The 17,060-nt window shown below is 34.6% G+C and overlaps 1 protein-coding gene across 5 annotated transcripts in view; it reads left to right on the forward strand.

The window, feature by feature from the left end:
* XRCC4 (X-ray repair cross complementing 4) overlaps positions 1 to 17,060 on the forward strand; it is a 329,420-nt gene that overhangs the window by 191,298 nt on the left and 121,062 nt on the right. For all 5 annotated transcript variants that reach the window (XM_023742782.1, XM_023742783.1, XM_023742780.1 and 2 more), the window contains one exon: positions 16,754 to 16,901. In XM_023742782.1, coding sequence (XP_023598550.1) covers positions 16,754 to 16,901 — 148 coding nt within the window. The remainder of the gene's footprint in view (positions 1 to 16,753; positions 16,902 to 17,060) is intronic.

Consider the following 17,060-nt stretch of genomic DNA (forward strand, 5'->3'; position numbering starts at 1 on the left):
AACTAATATTCTACTCTGTTGAAGAAGTTAAGCATGCCTATATATTAGCAACATATCAAAGATAAATCACACTGTCCTGAAACGTTGATGTAAACCACTTTATAAAAACCCCATCCTGAGAAGGAGCAGCATGTTAAAATCACTTGTGTTGAGAAAAGCATTCTGAGAATGGTTCTGCTAAAGGAAGTTTGTTTTCTTAGCTTTTGATGTCCTCGGGTAACAAAGTCAACATTCTTCTGTATTTAATAAAAATAGGTTTAGAAAAAGGAACAGGTGTTTTGGTAATAAAAAACTATTCAGGGCTTAAATCATTAAGGTGCCTTGTTTTCTTTATTATAATTACTGAAACAGGAGATTTTGAATTTAATCTGTAGGTGTATAGACTTGGAGAAGGGAGTCTAGGAAGTGAATTATATGACCTTCTTGATCTTTGGACCTATCGTGTTAAATGTAAATACCTAGGTAGAGTTAGTAGATTTTAAAATAATTTATTGTGTGAAAACATAAACAAAATTGCAATGTATAGCTACTAGGGACTTATGAATATCATTTTTATTTTCACCATAGAAATAGCACATTAATAAAGATAAATGAGAAATTAAACAAAACATAACTTATGAATAATTGTATAAGATTTTTTGCTGAAAAATTCATAGATGTTAAAATTTGCCTATTTACTTAAATTTCCAATTTTAAAATTTCAATGGATATTTGTATTTAAAAAAGCAATAACTGCTTACCTTAATTATTTTTTAAAAAATGGATAAAGTAGGTAATTGCTTGAAAGAGCCTTTAAAATATTTCATTTGATCAAAGAAGAAAACAATATAAACAAGTTAATTTTAGGTATGGGTTCAATAAAAAATTCCTTCTTCATCTATTCTGCCTTTCTCCCCACCCCAACGTGATTTAAAACTTTGCAGTGTTCTGTGTAAGCAGTCATATATTCTATGTATCTCCTTGTGTGAACAATAAATGCACTGCAAATAGTATGCATTCCCCTTTGCTTAAATAACATTATTTTATGTTTCTGTTTGAATAAGAACAATAATAAAGGCACTGTCATTGATTAATTTTATTAAATTTTAGAAATAGTATGACCTTTCAAAATTGATTTTCTGTTTTTCTAATTTATTTAATATGCTTAAATGTTAGACCAAGAAATGACCTCAGATAGAGATCTAGTCCAACCCAGTAATTTTTGACATTAGAAAATTTAGCCAGTGGTATTAAGTTATTTTTTAAGTCACACTATGAGAGGGTGTCTTAGTCAAAGATTGAACTTCAATTTTTGAATTCCCATTCAGTGTGCTTTTAACTGGGTGACACAAACGATTGTGCGCTTGACTACTAACTGAATGGTTGGTGGTTTGAACCCACCCAGAGGTGCCTCAGAAGAAAGGCCTGATACCAGCTTTTGAAAGGTCACAGCCTTAAAAACCCTGTGGAGCACAGTTCTACTTGCAGCACATGGGCTCTCCATGAGTTGGAATTGACCCAACAGCAACTGGTTGTTTTTTTGTTTGGTACTTTTAACTACTCTGTGCTGATATTACAGGCCTCTAAAGAAGGGGGAAGGAGTCCTGGTGGCACCATGGTTAAGCACTTGACTGCTAATAGAAGGGTCAGCAGTTCAAACACACCAGCGGCTCTGTGGGAGAAAAGACCTGGCAATCTGCTTCTGTGAAGATTATAGCCTAGGAAACCCTATGGGGCAATTCTGCTCTGTCCTACAGGGTTGCTGTGAGCTGGAATCGACTCGACAGCACACAACAACAGCAAAGAAGGAGGAGAAATCTTCTCTGTCCAAATAATTGAACAGAAGCATATGTCCAATTGTCTAAGATATATGATTCAGATGATAAAGTTTGCATGTTTGTGTCTTTCTCCTGCGTGATGGGAGAAAGCCACAAACACACAGATTTTGTCATCTGAATCATCTGTTCTGTATTGCCACCCCTCTAATTGGCTCCCAGACTAATGTGCACATGTAGGAAAAAGTTGTGTACTATCAGCAAAGAAACACAGGCCTCATTGTTTTTACTGTGTGGAAATGGATGTGTTTTAAGATGTGAAATATTTATGAATTGACTACAATAAATCTGCTAGGAAGTTTAAAGCACTCAACACAAAACTTTGTTTCCTTGACTCTAGCCCCTCTGTCGTTGGTAATTGACATTGGAATTACTTATCATTAAGTGTAGAATTAATTGTAAGTATGGATTGTACAACATAATCATCTGTGAAGCTTTTCACAGACATGGATGACAATCTACAATCTATTAATCAGAACTTTTAACAGGTATAGGCTAGGGTCCTACATTTTATAAAGTACCTAGGATTATTATAAAGTGTACCTCTTGTTGAGATCTACTGGTTTAAAGTATGTTTTTGTTGCTTACGGGGAATGTTTAAAAAGATCCACCACTAAGGAAAGCACGATTCCTAGGCAATCTTTTATATTGATTCTGTACCTGTTTAGGAATCTTTCCAATCAATGTAGTTTTCCAAAATATGTTATAAAGAACACCAGTTATTTAATATGTTAAATGATTTTCATGGTGGGAGGTTGGCAAACTGTTTTTTAAACAATTAAGGTTTTGAAAACACAGATTTGTTTTGTTTTGTTTTTATGTCTGGGACTTGCATAATGTTAGGATGGAGTCATCCCCAATCAGTTTGTTTATGGAATCATTTATTGTGGACTCTCTTGTATGTTATATAAAAAAAAAAAAATTGGAAATTCGCAGACTTAAGACCATGTTAGTTCTGAGAAAGCTTTCCAAGGTGGGTGGAGGAGGGGAAAGCATTCAAGTTACTGAATAAAAAATGGTGACATCTTGTCTCTGTTAATGTCAATCTAATTTACCTTCGTCTTACTAATTAATTATGTGGCTCTTATCAGCGATTTGATCAGGATGGTAATACCTGGTACTCATTTAAACATTTCCCTTTCCATACCCATTCTTGCTTAATCTATACTCAGTCCCCAAATCATTCTTAACACAACCTCTAGAATCCTTTTCCAGACTATTAGAGTTGGCATCAAAGATGACATCCAAAAGAATGTAGGTATTTCTTTTTTATTTTTCTGTTAAGTAAGTACCCGAACAAGAATGTCAAGCAAAAATGTGCTAATTCCACTCGAAGAAAATAACACCAGCTTTCACTCAAATTATTTGTGAACTAATTAAATTCACCTCTTCTTCCTCTTCAATTCAAATTGGTACACTAATTCAATGGTAATTGTTTGTACAGTGAGTTTAAACCACTTTGACTACGTAGACATCCACAACTATCATGTGACCTACAAAAAATGTGTTGTATATTGAATATTCATTCTTGAAGGTCACTGTTTGTTTCAAACTCCTTTTTCTATATTTTCTCTATCAAATTATTTCTTAAAGTTACTTGCAAGTTATTGTTTTTTCTGTCTTTGACCTTAGTTATGTGTAATACTTCTCATTTTTATTTAAAGCATTTCTAATATATGTGTCTGTGTGTGTGTGTGTGTGTGTGTGTGTAGTAACACAAACACAAACTTTTTTCTGCTTCTGTACTTTCCCAGCTGTGTTATGATAACTTCCCTTGTATAACCATGTTCCTTGGCTAAGATTATCTGGTAACCATTATTTACAAATAATATATTCCTTTGTACAAGGTTAGAATACTCTCTACAGGGGCATTTTAAATGCTGACTCCAGTTTAATGTATTAGGCTTTGAATTCAGTGTTTGCCTTATAATGAAAGTCACAGGCTTTTTTTTTTTTAGAAGTTATGTTTATGAATAAACAAAACAATCCAGCTTTTATTGTTTTAGTTTAAGGCTGTGGTTAGCTGGAAAGAGTTTGCTGGGTTTTGATACTATTTTATTTATAAAATCGCCAGAATTTCTTCAGTGCAGTTTTTATACAACAATAATTTTTTGGGCACCTACAACAGAGCAGATGACATGAGGAGTTAGCACAGGTCCTGGCGTGCTAACTAACCTTTGTAAATATAAGACCTAATGTAAAAAATAAACATTATAATAAACTGTAATAAGTTCCCCAAATGTTACTCTCTTTGTCAATTTGATGCTTAAAATAACATTTGCTGTTATTGGTCTAATTTTGAATATCAGTGACAAAATGATACGCAAATTATTTCCTTTATAAATAAAAACTTTACAAAGTTTTTAATCAAAAAAATTTAAAACAATATGAAGCAGTGTGATATAAATTAAAGCATCTGGATATTGGCATCAGTAGACTTTGGTTCAGTTCCATTCTAACCACTAACAAGGTGTGTGTTCTTGGGCAATCACTTAATCTCTCACATTCTAGGTTTACACAACTCAAACGATTATTAGAATTAAGTAAGACGGTGTAATTAAACTCCCTAACACATTCTATGGCATGTAGTAAGCACTCAATAAATGAAAGTTACCCTTACTACTCCCATTACAGTTAGGAAGGAGAGACATTTATGAAAATTTTATTTTTTAATTGATCAGTAATATGTTTATTAAACAACCCTAAGCTCAGTTTATTAAAATAAGATTTTTGTATGTAGCACAGAAAATAATTGTATAAATAAGTGGGGTGACTCTTAATTCTAGATTGTGTCCACATTTTAATTCCTAAAACTTATTTTACCTTATGTCCCAATCTTTAACAATCTAGAAATTCTGGGGGAATAAAAATAATGGAACAATGGTTTTTGGTTTTGATTCTGAGTTCTATTACTATGGTGATGAAAATTTAGCTCTCAAATCTCACAGAAACAAGTAGCTGGCATTTTCATTTCCTTTTTTCAGCTTGCATTTACCTTATACTCCATTCTTAAGTCCATTGTGAAAACATTAATGTTTTTAATGTATTTTCAGAGTACTTGACAATCACATGTTAAGTGTTAGCTTCACAGTAGGAGGCTGTTAGGAGTAGCTGTTCATCACAAATGTGAGGAATATTGTAGACAACGACTTATATAGTAAATAGCATTTACTCTCACTCTCTTTGTTAGATGGTTGGAGGTTGATTGATCACTGGGGGGAAAAACTGCAGTTGAGAAGAATCTTTTATGACATTTAATGTTGTCGTTAGTTGCCATTGAGTTAAATCTGACTCATAGGGACATTTAATAGATACTTAGAAAAAATGGGATTAACCAGACAGAATAACTATTTTGATATTTTTAATAATAATCATTTCTTTCTCCATCCCGCTAACTCTTACTAGAAATATCTTACACTCTAATGCTATTTAGTAGTATACCCTTCGTATTAAAATGGAGTAATAACAATCTAAGAGCATGAGTATTCTTTTGAATATTTGTTAAAAGAAGCAGTATTTTTGTCATTTTATTCCTTACAGGAGAGTCAAGAAAAATGGCATTTTTCTATCACATTAATTTTTAAATTTCCGGTTATTAGATACGAAATAAATAAAAGATAGTGACTATCAGTATGGAGCTTGCAGAAAAAGAATAAGACGAATGTCTTAGTTATTTGGTGCTGCTATAACAGAAATACCACAAGTGGATGGCTTTAACAAAGAGAAATTTATTCTCTTACAGTTTAGGAGGCTAGAAGTCTAAATTCAGGGTGCCAGCTCCAGGGGGAGGCTTTCTCTGTCTTTTGGCTCTGGAGGAATGTCCTTGTCATCAGTCTTCCTCTGGTCTAGGAACTTCTCTGCACAGGAACCTCAGGTCCAAAGGACGTGCTCTGCTCCTGGCAGTGCTTTCTTTGTGGTATGAGGTCCCCCATGTTTCTCAGCTTGCTTCTCTTTTTTGTATCTCTAAAGAGATTAATTTAAGACACAATCTAATCTTGTAGGTTGAGTCCTGCCTCATTAACATAACTGCTGCTAATCTTACCTCATTAACATCATAGAAGTAGGATTTACAACACATGGGAAGGTCTCATCAGGTGACAAAATTGTGGACAATCACACAATACTGGAATTCATGGACTAGCCAAATTGGCACACATTTTTGGGGGACACAGTTCAATCCATGACAGCAAATAATTATGAAACAAATAGCAGTGAGAGTTTGAGTATATTCCTAATGGGTATATCAGATGAAAAGTACTATGGCTAATGTGGTAAATTTTAACTGTTTAGATGGTTACTTTTGCCTCCCATGAAAATGAAAATCCTAAAGAAAAACCTTTTCATTAGGGCTTAGTGTCTGTCCCAATACTAACTTAAAAGTGATTCAAGAGTGATCTACCTGGAAAATCACCAATTTCATGGTCTGAAAGTACATTTAGTTTATCTTACCAGCTTCAGACAATAAAGGATAATCATTTCTAAATAGCATAATAAGGTAAATTATAGAATCAAGGCATTTTTATACTAGCTGGGACTATTTAGTCTCTCTCCTCCATATCTAATTTTACAGATAAAAAAAAACCTCTGCCAAATTCTGCAACCTGTCATAGTAATTGAGACAATGATTAACAGAACCAGTTCCAGAATCTCTTGGGATTGTTTTATTAATTAAATGCAAACATTATCTTACTTATTTTACCATTTGGTAGAGCATTTTTTAGTCCTTCTTAGCAAAAGTATTGCCTTAATCACATTTGGTTTGAAAGCTGGTTTGGACAACATGTCTAGCATCGTAGGTCTAGAAATCTACTTTCGACGATCACTCCACAACATTCAAGAGAAGCCTCTGAAAAGTAGCCTCATATTTGCCTTTTCATAGAACAATTTTAAACTGGCTAAATTATATCACAAAGGCATAAACTTTATTGTAAAGAGTTTAAAGTACAAATAGAGTATTTTTTTCTTAATGTATTATTCCAAACTTTTCTGAGATTAACTATGCAGTGGCAAAATGAAGTAGAAAGGTCTGTTGTCACATAACCTCAGTCAAGCCCTTCTTTCTACCACTGTTAATAATTAAAGAGAAGATTTGTGTCCTAGATTAATGATTCGCATTCACCCAGTTTACCAGATAATCATACAGCACTTCACTTTCGCTATTTTCACCCTATTTTGATTTTGACTCATCAGCTTCCAGAACCGAAAGTAAACCCATTGGCATGGAGTGGATTCCGACTCATAGTGATCCCATAGCACAGGGTTCTCATCAGCTTACTACACCTTTAGTCAGTTTTTTATGCTTTTATTTTTCCTGAATATAGATATAATAAGGGAGTTTTAGAATCACTAATGTTGTAATTATCTAAAATGATATTTTTCTTAATATTAGTTTTAAACATGCTGGATCCTATTGTCTGTACACATTGTCAGTGTAAGATTGTCCCCAAAATGGACTTTATTGCTGTGATTCTGGCTGTGATCAGACCAATTGTTTTTGATCACCTGTTTGTCAGTAAGCATTAATATGAATCCTAAAGGAGGTTATCTATGGAAATCGACTGCTTTTACTATACCCAAAGAAGCTCTAAATTTCAAACTGAAGTCTTATATCTTTTTGCAAGAAATTTATTAGGGTATTAGGTATTTGTATTTTTTAAGTTAAAGCACCATCAGATCTAGCTCCAGAAAATAAAGATCTCCAGATATAAAGCCTGATCATAAAGAATATCTATTCTAAAGTGAGATATTTTACTTTTTCTTTAGGAATCAGCAATAAGTTCCTTTACTTTTGAAAAAAAAAAAGTTATTATAGATGTGTTCAATTCATTAACTGGGTGTTTCTGTACTTCTTTCCATAGCTATAAAGTCCATTTCCTAAGTAACCTGACAAAAGATTAGTATCTATTAGACATCTTTTGACACCAATAAAACGATACTTTTTAATTGTCATATATTATTTTAAAGCCGTATAAAATCTCTTCATTTAATTATTTGAGTATTTTTCAGCCTGTGATAAAAACCTATAGCCATTGAATAACATAGGCTTGTATGACAATTAAACTAGTGATCTAACCAATTAACCTAGAGTTACTGCTGATAATAAGCTGGTAGTATGTTGGTAACACATTATTCAAAACAAAACTAAGATTCTCTGTACAATTTCTTAAAAAAGGTTTTATATTTTATTTATTTTTGACCAATTTTTTCATTTAAGCAAGTTCAATGAAATCCTCTCTAAGCTTTGTAAAAAGTCTAGGTTTTACTAAAACTTTACTAAACTTCAAAAACAATGTGAAAATTTCAAAAAGGCTTACAAGTCTCTGTGAAGAAAACACTAAAAAAGTCTTAAGTTTATAGACGACCAGACTTGACTGGTGTAAAACAATGAAAGCTTTATGTTAGCTACAAACATTTCATGACATGGGTCACATGCAGAGCCCCCTTTATAAAGCTGGTGAAAGCTGAGAAATTGTAGTTTTATTTTCTGAAAACTTACTAACGATTAAAACTTCTTTCCAAGGTTTGTGTTTTTAACTGCAAAATGATATAAAGAGAATGCTTAATGTTATTCTTTCATAAACTGCTTTTCCCTACTAATATTGTTCTTTTCTTAATATTTAACAGAACTGGCAGCAGCAGGCGTAGCTAATCAATAGTGTAGTATTTTACATAGATGCAAAATGATTTTTAAGAAGTTATTTATTGTTAACTCCATTAGTATTTAAGAATTTATACCAGTCAACCAACTAATATTTATAGAGGAATTACTATTTCTAGTTAGACAATGGATTAGTCTGTCTTCTGCTAGCAGTGAATAAGACAAATTCAGCTCCTGCCTTCATGGAGCTTATAAATATTAGACAAATTATTACAGGTGTGATAAAATCTACTTAAGATGTCAGAGGACTATAAAGGACTATCTAAAAGAGTGACTGCACAGTTTAAATTCAGATTTGCTGTTTGAGTTCACTGTGAAACATCCTAGAAACTTTAAAGCCTAGTCTTTCCTTCAGTCAGTTTGCTCAGAGTGACCTAGCTTTTAATACTCCCTTTTGGGAAATCTACCTCACAGCCATGTGATACTGAAGATTATGCCTTCAAAATAAGTGTCCATAAAAGAGGAAAACTAATGTGAGCAATCAAGTTATAATTTCTGATTGATAATGGAAATGGAAAAATTAAACTTCACAAATTAACTTAGAAAACATGGTAAAAGGGTGTGAAGTGCTGTGCCTTCCTTAGAACTTTCAAATTAGTTCCTTTATAATTGCTTGTGTGGCTTATGGCTTTTTGGGAAATATTTGTGTCTTTCCTACTCAAATATAAACTTTGTGAATGCATGATGATAGTATCTTCTACGTAGTGCCCGACACAGAAAACAATAAGTATCTGTTGAATGAATAAAGAAATGAAAGAATCCTTAAGGTTTATGGAACTGAATTCCTTTGGTGGTGAAAATTTTTAATATTTTTAAAAAGTTAAAAATTGAATTATTTTGTAGGTGTAGAACATTACTTAATATAATCAAGTTACCACATTTTTATGCAAATAATGGACACCATCTACATTTGTTTGCTGACTGCACCCCTCCCCCTCGAGGTATTTTCATAAGTGTGCTGTGCTAATTTGATTTACAGCAACATGTAAAAAAATTGGAATAGTAGTGCTTATGAAAATACCTCCTTACTGGCAAACAGACCTAGAAGGCACGCATTATTTACAGAAAAATATGGTATATGTATATTTTTTACCCTGTGAATACTTCTGGAGTCTATAGTTTATCTTTAGTGGCCTACCCTGCCTCTGAAATTGAGGGTATTGGATTTCCAAAGGTGACCTCTTGGGTTACTCCAGTGTCAATAGTCATTTGTCGTTAAGTCTGACTTCCAGCTGTGCTAGCTAAGAGAGGACCCTGGCTTTTGGGAAAGTGTATGTATGTGAATGCATACACACACACACACACACACACACACATTTTTAAGTGTTTAGTGCAATGATAGTTATCAATTTATTTGGTGATTGCTGACTAATAGGTTAGACTGTTGACCTTTTGTGTTAGGTGGTCATCAGTTATTCAGATTAGATTGTGAAATCTGGATAGTAACTGATTACAGATTTGAAAAGGCCTGTTTGATGAATGGTGAACGAAAATAATATTGGCTTATTTGGTCAGATTAGAAATATACTACTTCAAGATAGGTCACTTTAAGATACTCCTTACTGAAGAGTGGTATGACCAACCTTATCTCAGCTTTTTTCTTGATTATCTCTATCCCTGTCAGTAAGACAGACTACAGAGATGCAAGGTAGTCTTAGTCCTTGGTTGCTTGTTTTCCCGGAAGAAGGAAAGAATATGTTTTTTGAAGTTTCAGAATTACTTGGATTTGTATTTTGGTTTTTTTTTTCCCCCTGAGTATTTTATATCTTTTGAAACAAAACGTAATGATTTCTAGATTTTAAGCACTTAATAAACACTTTTGAAATCAATAAATGAATAAAACAACTAAAAATAGTCATAGCAGACTGAGTTCTCTATATTCATAACAGATGGTGGTTCTATGGCAGTTGGGTTATTCTGAATTTGGAAAACCATTAATTTATCTTACTTTAGATTTTTTCCCCCTTTTCTTTTTGTGTCTGGGAGAAGATATATAAGATAGCCTAAAGATTCTTCAACCCCACCTGAATGCATACCTATTTGATCTTTTTTAAGGATATAGGCATTTTATTAATGATACTTCAATGATGATGTCAGATATTTCTGATACTTTACGACTTGCAGAAGAGTTTAATTATTTTATTTTACTTAATTCTTTCAGAGATCCTGTGATAGTATTCATTTCCTCAACTGAGGAATTTAGAGATTCGGTAATATGCACAAAGTAAATGGCAGAACTCAGATCCAGATGCATATCTTCTGACTCCACTTTCCCCTGCCTCTCACCTGGAGACTTATAAGAACATAGATTTTGATTTTAAAAAAGATACATACTTGAAAATAAGGGTTCAAATCTTTATATTTCTCTTGTATTTCCTAACATATTGAGTAATATGTTAGAGAGAGAGCAAAATTTAAGGCATGGCCTCTAGCTGTAAGATGTTCATAATATAACTGGAGAAACAGAAGATCTACATAAAAAGAAAAATAGCAATACAGGATAGTATGCTTGTGCAGAATGAGTGATTTTAACTAAGTCCTATAGAAAAAGGAAAAATTGCTGTGGACTAGGACTGCTAGGGCTGACTGAGATGAGTTTGGCTGTTCTTGAAGGGAGCACATAGATGAGCCAATAGAGGAGCAGAGAATATTCAAGACAGGGAAAGGAAGGGACAAAAATGAAGATAAAAGAACTCTGAATCCCTTGGAAAAGCTTATATACTATAAGATATGTGAGAGGTATGGTAGGAAAGGCAGGTGAAGGTCACACTGTAGAGGGATTTGAATTCAGGGCTGGAAATTTAGTACTTTATCCTGTAGGCGATGGGGAACCACTGATAATTTGTGGGGGAGGCGTGGCATATTGCAAACAACGCACTGTTTTTTTCATGGTTAAGGCACCTGAAGTTCAGAGCCTCTCTTATTCAGTAACTTAATCTAAGAGCTACACAAACATTAACATAAATAACATGCTTCAGGACATTGATTGTGTGTGTGTGTGTGTGTTTTAGCAAGGAATGGGGAGGGGTGTGTGTGAGCATGGCAGTCTCTATTACAGAGTTATGGACTCTCTCTGTATGGTAAGCTACACATCATATGAAGAGGAAATAAATCCATAAATATGAAATGATAATAATGAGTTCCTGATACACAAATTGTAAACCTGAAAAAATATAAGAATATTGAGATTTAAGGGTATAATGCTCAAAGACTAAAGTGTACCAGATTGTTTAAATCTTGGGATTTATCCAGTTGCTGACAATTTAAGTAGCCAACAGTGTCATTTCATTTCAACATTGAGAGTACCCTGGGAAGCCAACACTCTGCTTTTCTCATGTCTGAACTGCCTGCTGCCAAGCTCCTGCAGTTCTTCTGTCAGATGAGAAGAAGTGTGGCTTTTCGTGGAGCCACCTTTCACAATAAGAAGTCTTGTGTAAAGATTCCCCATTTTCTAGATGCAGTGAACCTGATGAGAACTTGAAATTCATCCCGCAGTCCTGCCAGTCAGTATTTCAGCTATAGTAAGTTAATTGACAATAGAATTTTTTTTTCTTTTCTTTTTAAAAATTTCCTGGAAATGGTGAAAGACATATTGTTATGACAGAGAGACTAATGATAATATTAAAAACTATGAATTTTGGAGGTGGACTCTGAGAAAAAATTCCCCATTCAGCATCAAATCCATACTCTTCTGCTGGATTAGAAAGTTTGCAAATTTATTTAACATACCTCTCTGTCTCCTTTTCCTTCCCCTTCTTCCTTGCTGCCCATACTTATCCTGTGTCATTCTCTCAATTTTTCTCTCTGATGAATACAACTCAAACCAGGTCACATTCCTTCTTATTACCTTTGAGCATTTGCTGGTGTTTTCCAACTCTGTTCAAGCTGCTCCTCATATCTATAATGAGTATGTATAACCTAGGAAACTTAATATGAATTGATTTTTTTTCTTAAAAATGGAATGCAAGACTAGAAAGTGAAAACTGTAATTATCATACTTAAAATTTGTAAGGTTATGAATACTACAAACACTTGAGAGTCCCTGTATTTGATGTATAGGCGCCCTGATGGTACAGTGGTTAGAGTTGGACTGCTAACTGAAAGGTGGGCAGTTTGAACCTACCTGCCAATCCACAGGAGAAAGATGTGTCAGTCTGCTTCCATAAAGATTACAGCCTTGGAAACCCTATGGGGAAGTTCTACTCTGTCCTGTAGGGTCGCTATGAGTCAGAATCAACTCGACAGCAATGAGTTTGGTTTTTTGTTTTTGTATTTGACTTACTATTTCTGGTATGCAAATAGCTTTGCTTATTCGTGGACCCAGAATCATTGTTCAGGGTACCCAATGTCAGATAGAAACAAAGTATCCAGCATCAAGACCAAAGAGAAATGAAAGGACAAAGCATTAGAACAAGTAAAGGATAGAGGTAGGTGGACTGAAATTTGAAGAATATTTGAGGTGAGCAGTTTAATACTTAGAAGCCAGGTTATAAAGTATTGCCCCCTTTTCCTGGTTTCTGGCATCCTGGGTTGGAGAGGGAAGGGTAGGATAAAATGCTTTGTCTTTTGTTAAGGCCCACAGAGATATTACCAAAACTAGAATAAGAGAGTCTATTAAAATACAGTTTGTTATCACATGTACATAATAAACTGAGGGACGAACTGTTTCCCATGGTGCAAAAATAGAAACTAAAGAAGATATATTCTATTTAAGCAGTAACTAGGCTAGATAGCTAGTCCTCTGTCTTCATGCCAGCATTATAGAGAATCTGCCCTGTAATTGTCAAGAAGAATGAATAAAAATGGTCTGGTGAACTGACTAGAAACATTTGGTCTTACACAGCTCATTGCTTCTTTGTGGTAAATAATGACAGGCACCAAGAAGTTTGAAGTGTGGGAAGATTAGACACTTCCCCCACAATTTTGCAATAAGACTATAATAAAAAAAATTCTCAGATTAAATTTTGCCACACATACAATTATTAACTCAATATTTACTAGCAAATAAGCACAAAGCAATTCATGTAGCTGTCCTATGAACTTGAAGAAGTCCCAGCTCTCTGTCCTTTTAGGTATCCCAGTCACCACTTCATATAAAAGGTTCACTTCTGGCAAATCTACAGATTCCAAAGACAGGGATGAGGATTCTTCCTGGCATCGGGCAACCACAGTTGTCCAGAGTTCACAGCTGGACAAAGAACCACTTAACGATTCTGCATAGGGCATCATCCCTAAGAATAAATGTTCTAAGCCTCACTAGATTCTTATATTCTGTGATGGTTAAGATTGTGTGTCAACTTGGCTGGGCCATGATTCTCAGTGTTTTGGCAGTTGTATAATGTTGTGATCACTTCCTTGTTGAAATTAGATACATGATCACCCACACGATGGAATCTGCTGAGTGGTACCGGCAGGGGCAGGGCCTGTGGTGGCTTACCGCCCCCTCAACCTTCATCTCCCCACCCTCTTCTGCCTACTTCTTTCCTGCTTGCCTTCCCAGGGCTTTTGCTTTTTCCGGATCCTGCAGCTGGCTCCCGTTAGTCTGTCGTACGGTTCCTGGGACTTGGGCTAGCAGCTTGCTGGCGGTCTTGCCTGCCAATCGTCGATCTTCACAGCCTGTGGCAGCACTGCTCTCTGGTCTGCCAATTTTGGGTTTGCCAGCCCCTGCAGCTACATTAATCAGGAGAATTCTTTCCTGCCTCAAGGACTTGGGACTTACAGCCTCTAAAAACTGTGCCATCTCCTTGATAAAAATCTCTCTTTTTACTGGTTTTGCTTCTCTGGAGAGCCCAGCCTAAAACATACCCTGTTCATAAAATGGTAGGGAGGATCTCAGAAATAATTTAGAAAACCCATCTATCTTGAATACCTGTAATTTCACTCTTAAGAGCTCATATACAACATTCATCAAGCTAGTTTACAGACATTATTTTCACCAGTAGAAACACATTTTTGTCATTCAGTACACTAATTAGTGAAGCATCAGTTATTGATTGAGATATGGATAACAAAATGCCTGTAGTAGCCCCCTCAGGAGTACAGGCTTTCCTATTAAAATTCCAAGAAACTGTCCCTGGTCTATGCATTCTTGATTAGATGCTAGCAATACTTGGGTTATAGCTCATCTAAAGTAACACAAACATTTAATCACATTTTATCTTAAAGTAAATTGCAGCCATTATAACAAACAGTGTAATCATTTCACATATAAAACATCTTATTGGGTACCAATTTTGTAGAATATTAAGCCATCATTTGGAGTTTTGAAATGAATGGCAGAGTTTTTGTAGACTTTAATTTTTTTTTAAATTTTACCTTATATTTTAATTTAAACTTTATAATCTTTTTTTCTAAATCCCCTCTGTGTCATTAAATATAGTATTTTCCATTTTGCAAATCTCTCTATAACTAAAATGTTCTCTAACTTCAACACTTCTGCTAATTTTTCTTCCTAGACAAGTCTGTATTTTGTTGATTATTTATGTAAATGTAACCAGAGAACTAAGAACAAGAATGACAAAGCTGCATAGATTTTGAGTGGTCTTCTCAAACTTTATTTTTTCCCTTATAAACCAAAAAAAAACCAAACCCGTTGCTGTCAAGTCGATTCCGACTCATAGCGACCCTATAGGACAGAGTAGAACTGCCCCATAGAGTTTCCAAGGAGCGCCTGGTGGATTTGGTTAGGAGCCATAGCACTTAACCATTACACCACCAGGGTTTCCCTTTCCCCTGTAAGCCCTATTTTTCTAGTGTGCAATTTTGTAGAATGGGTTTTTCAGGTGCACATATATCACATTCTGGTAAAAAATGCCTATATTTTGAGCTCTCATTCTGTGCAGTCCATACCTTACTTGACCTCTCTGAGATCGCTTGGACACTGTTGTCCACTTTCTTGAAACATTTCTCTTATATTTTTGTCTTAATAACAACTACTATTTCTTAGAATTTATGTGCTGGGCACTTTGCTAATAAAAATACTAGCTTCTTTAAATCTCTAGCAATACTTTTACCCAGCATCATAGTCAGCTGACCCTTTGCATCACACTTCATCTCAAAGGAAACAGATAAGAGTTATTGAATACATTTGAGTCTAATAATTTCATCAGAATTAAAAATCTATTCAGGATACAGGGAGAAATGTCTTCTCAGCTTCTTACTTCTTGATTTCACTAAACCAGCCACTTTTTGTGCTAAAGGAATGGACCTTAATAGGACTTGCCGCCTTCCATTTCCCTCTTTTTAAGCTTTTATACATTGCTAAGGATTTTCTTTACTTGTGCTGAAAGCTTGCCCTGGATCACTTAAAAACATTAACATGCTGGGAAAACAAACATATGAACCAACAGAACATCTGAAGTCTAAATTATGTCAATACTGTTTCTTTATATGCCAATAGGAAAGGAGCTCTTTTCTTTCAGAGATGAGTATTATAGTGAACTATTCTATGTATTAAATGAGTGAATGAAATCTCCTTTAGCTCTTTGGAACTACGTTATAGAGAATAAAGGAATATAAACCGAGCATGTTTCTATTGTTGCCTCTGTTTCATGTATATCAAATATTTTTGGTGTAATTTAATGGTTTAGCCGTATTAGAGACATCAGTTACTACTTTTTTATGTTTTTCTTGTGCTTATTCCTCACACTTGGCCCAAAAGTTTATAAAATTATTTCTGAATCACTAGCAGAAGTCCCCATTACTTCATTCATATTATTATTAATATAATTCATATTATTCCCATATAAAAGATTTTTTTTTCAACACACCTTTTAGAGGTGACTCCAAGGCCTGTATCCAGTTCTACAAGAAGTTAAACTGTGCTAATAATAGGTTGGGGAAGGTTGTTGCCTAAGATAGTTAAAAACCATTTTGATCAAATTATTTCATGTGTGCAATATACTTTGTTTTGTGTTGATAGTAAAGCATTACACACCATCCACCTGGCCCACTTTACTAAATCTGCATAAAGGTTTAAAAGAGTGGTTTTGTTAAACAGTAAAATATGGGAAAGCCAGAACCTGTGTAAGGCAGGAACCTGTCAGAGAAGGAAAATTCAAATATTTTCCACTAATAGCAACAGAAAAGTGGTAAAACTGCACCCTGCCAAAGGCAGAAACCTTGTGAAACCCAGACAGACAGGGCCGTCCCAAGGAGTTCTGACTCTCACAGGTTTCACTGTATTTTAATGTCACTTTGTGTCAGTACCAAAGCAGCAAGTTGATACTTTATCCACAAATTATATGCATAATTTTTGTTATATTCTTATTTTTCATTTTAGCCACTTTAAGAGAAGATGATTCCATTTTTTCGAGTCCTGATGTCACTGATATTGCACCAAGTAGAAAAAGGAGGCAGCAGATGCAAAAAAATCTTGGAACAGAACCTAAAATGGCCTCTCAGGAGCATCAGCTTCAAGAAAAGGAAAAGTAAGTTATTTTATTCTTTGCCCAAATAATGAGATGACATTAAAAAAAAAAAAAAAAAAAATCCCCAACTGGACTAAACCAAAGCTAAGAAGTTTCCTGAATACAGTCAAACACTTTGAGGGACAGAGTAGCAGGGGTAGGGGTCTGGGGACCATGCTT

Source organism: Trichechus manatus, unplaced genomic scaffold, assembly GCF_000243295.1.
Source record: "Trichechus manatus latirostris isolate Lorelei unplaced genomic scaffold, TriManLat1.0 scaffold00217, whole genome shotgun sequence".
Lineage (NCBI taxonomy): Eukaryota > Metazoa > Chordata > Mammalia > Sirenia > Trichechidae > Trichechus > Trichechus manatus.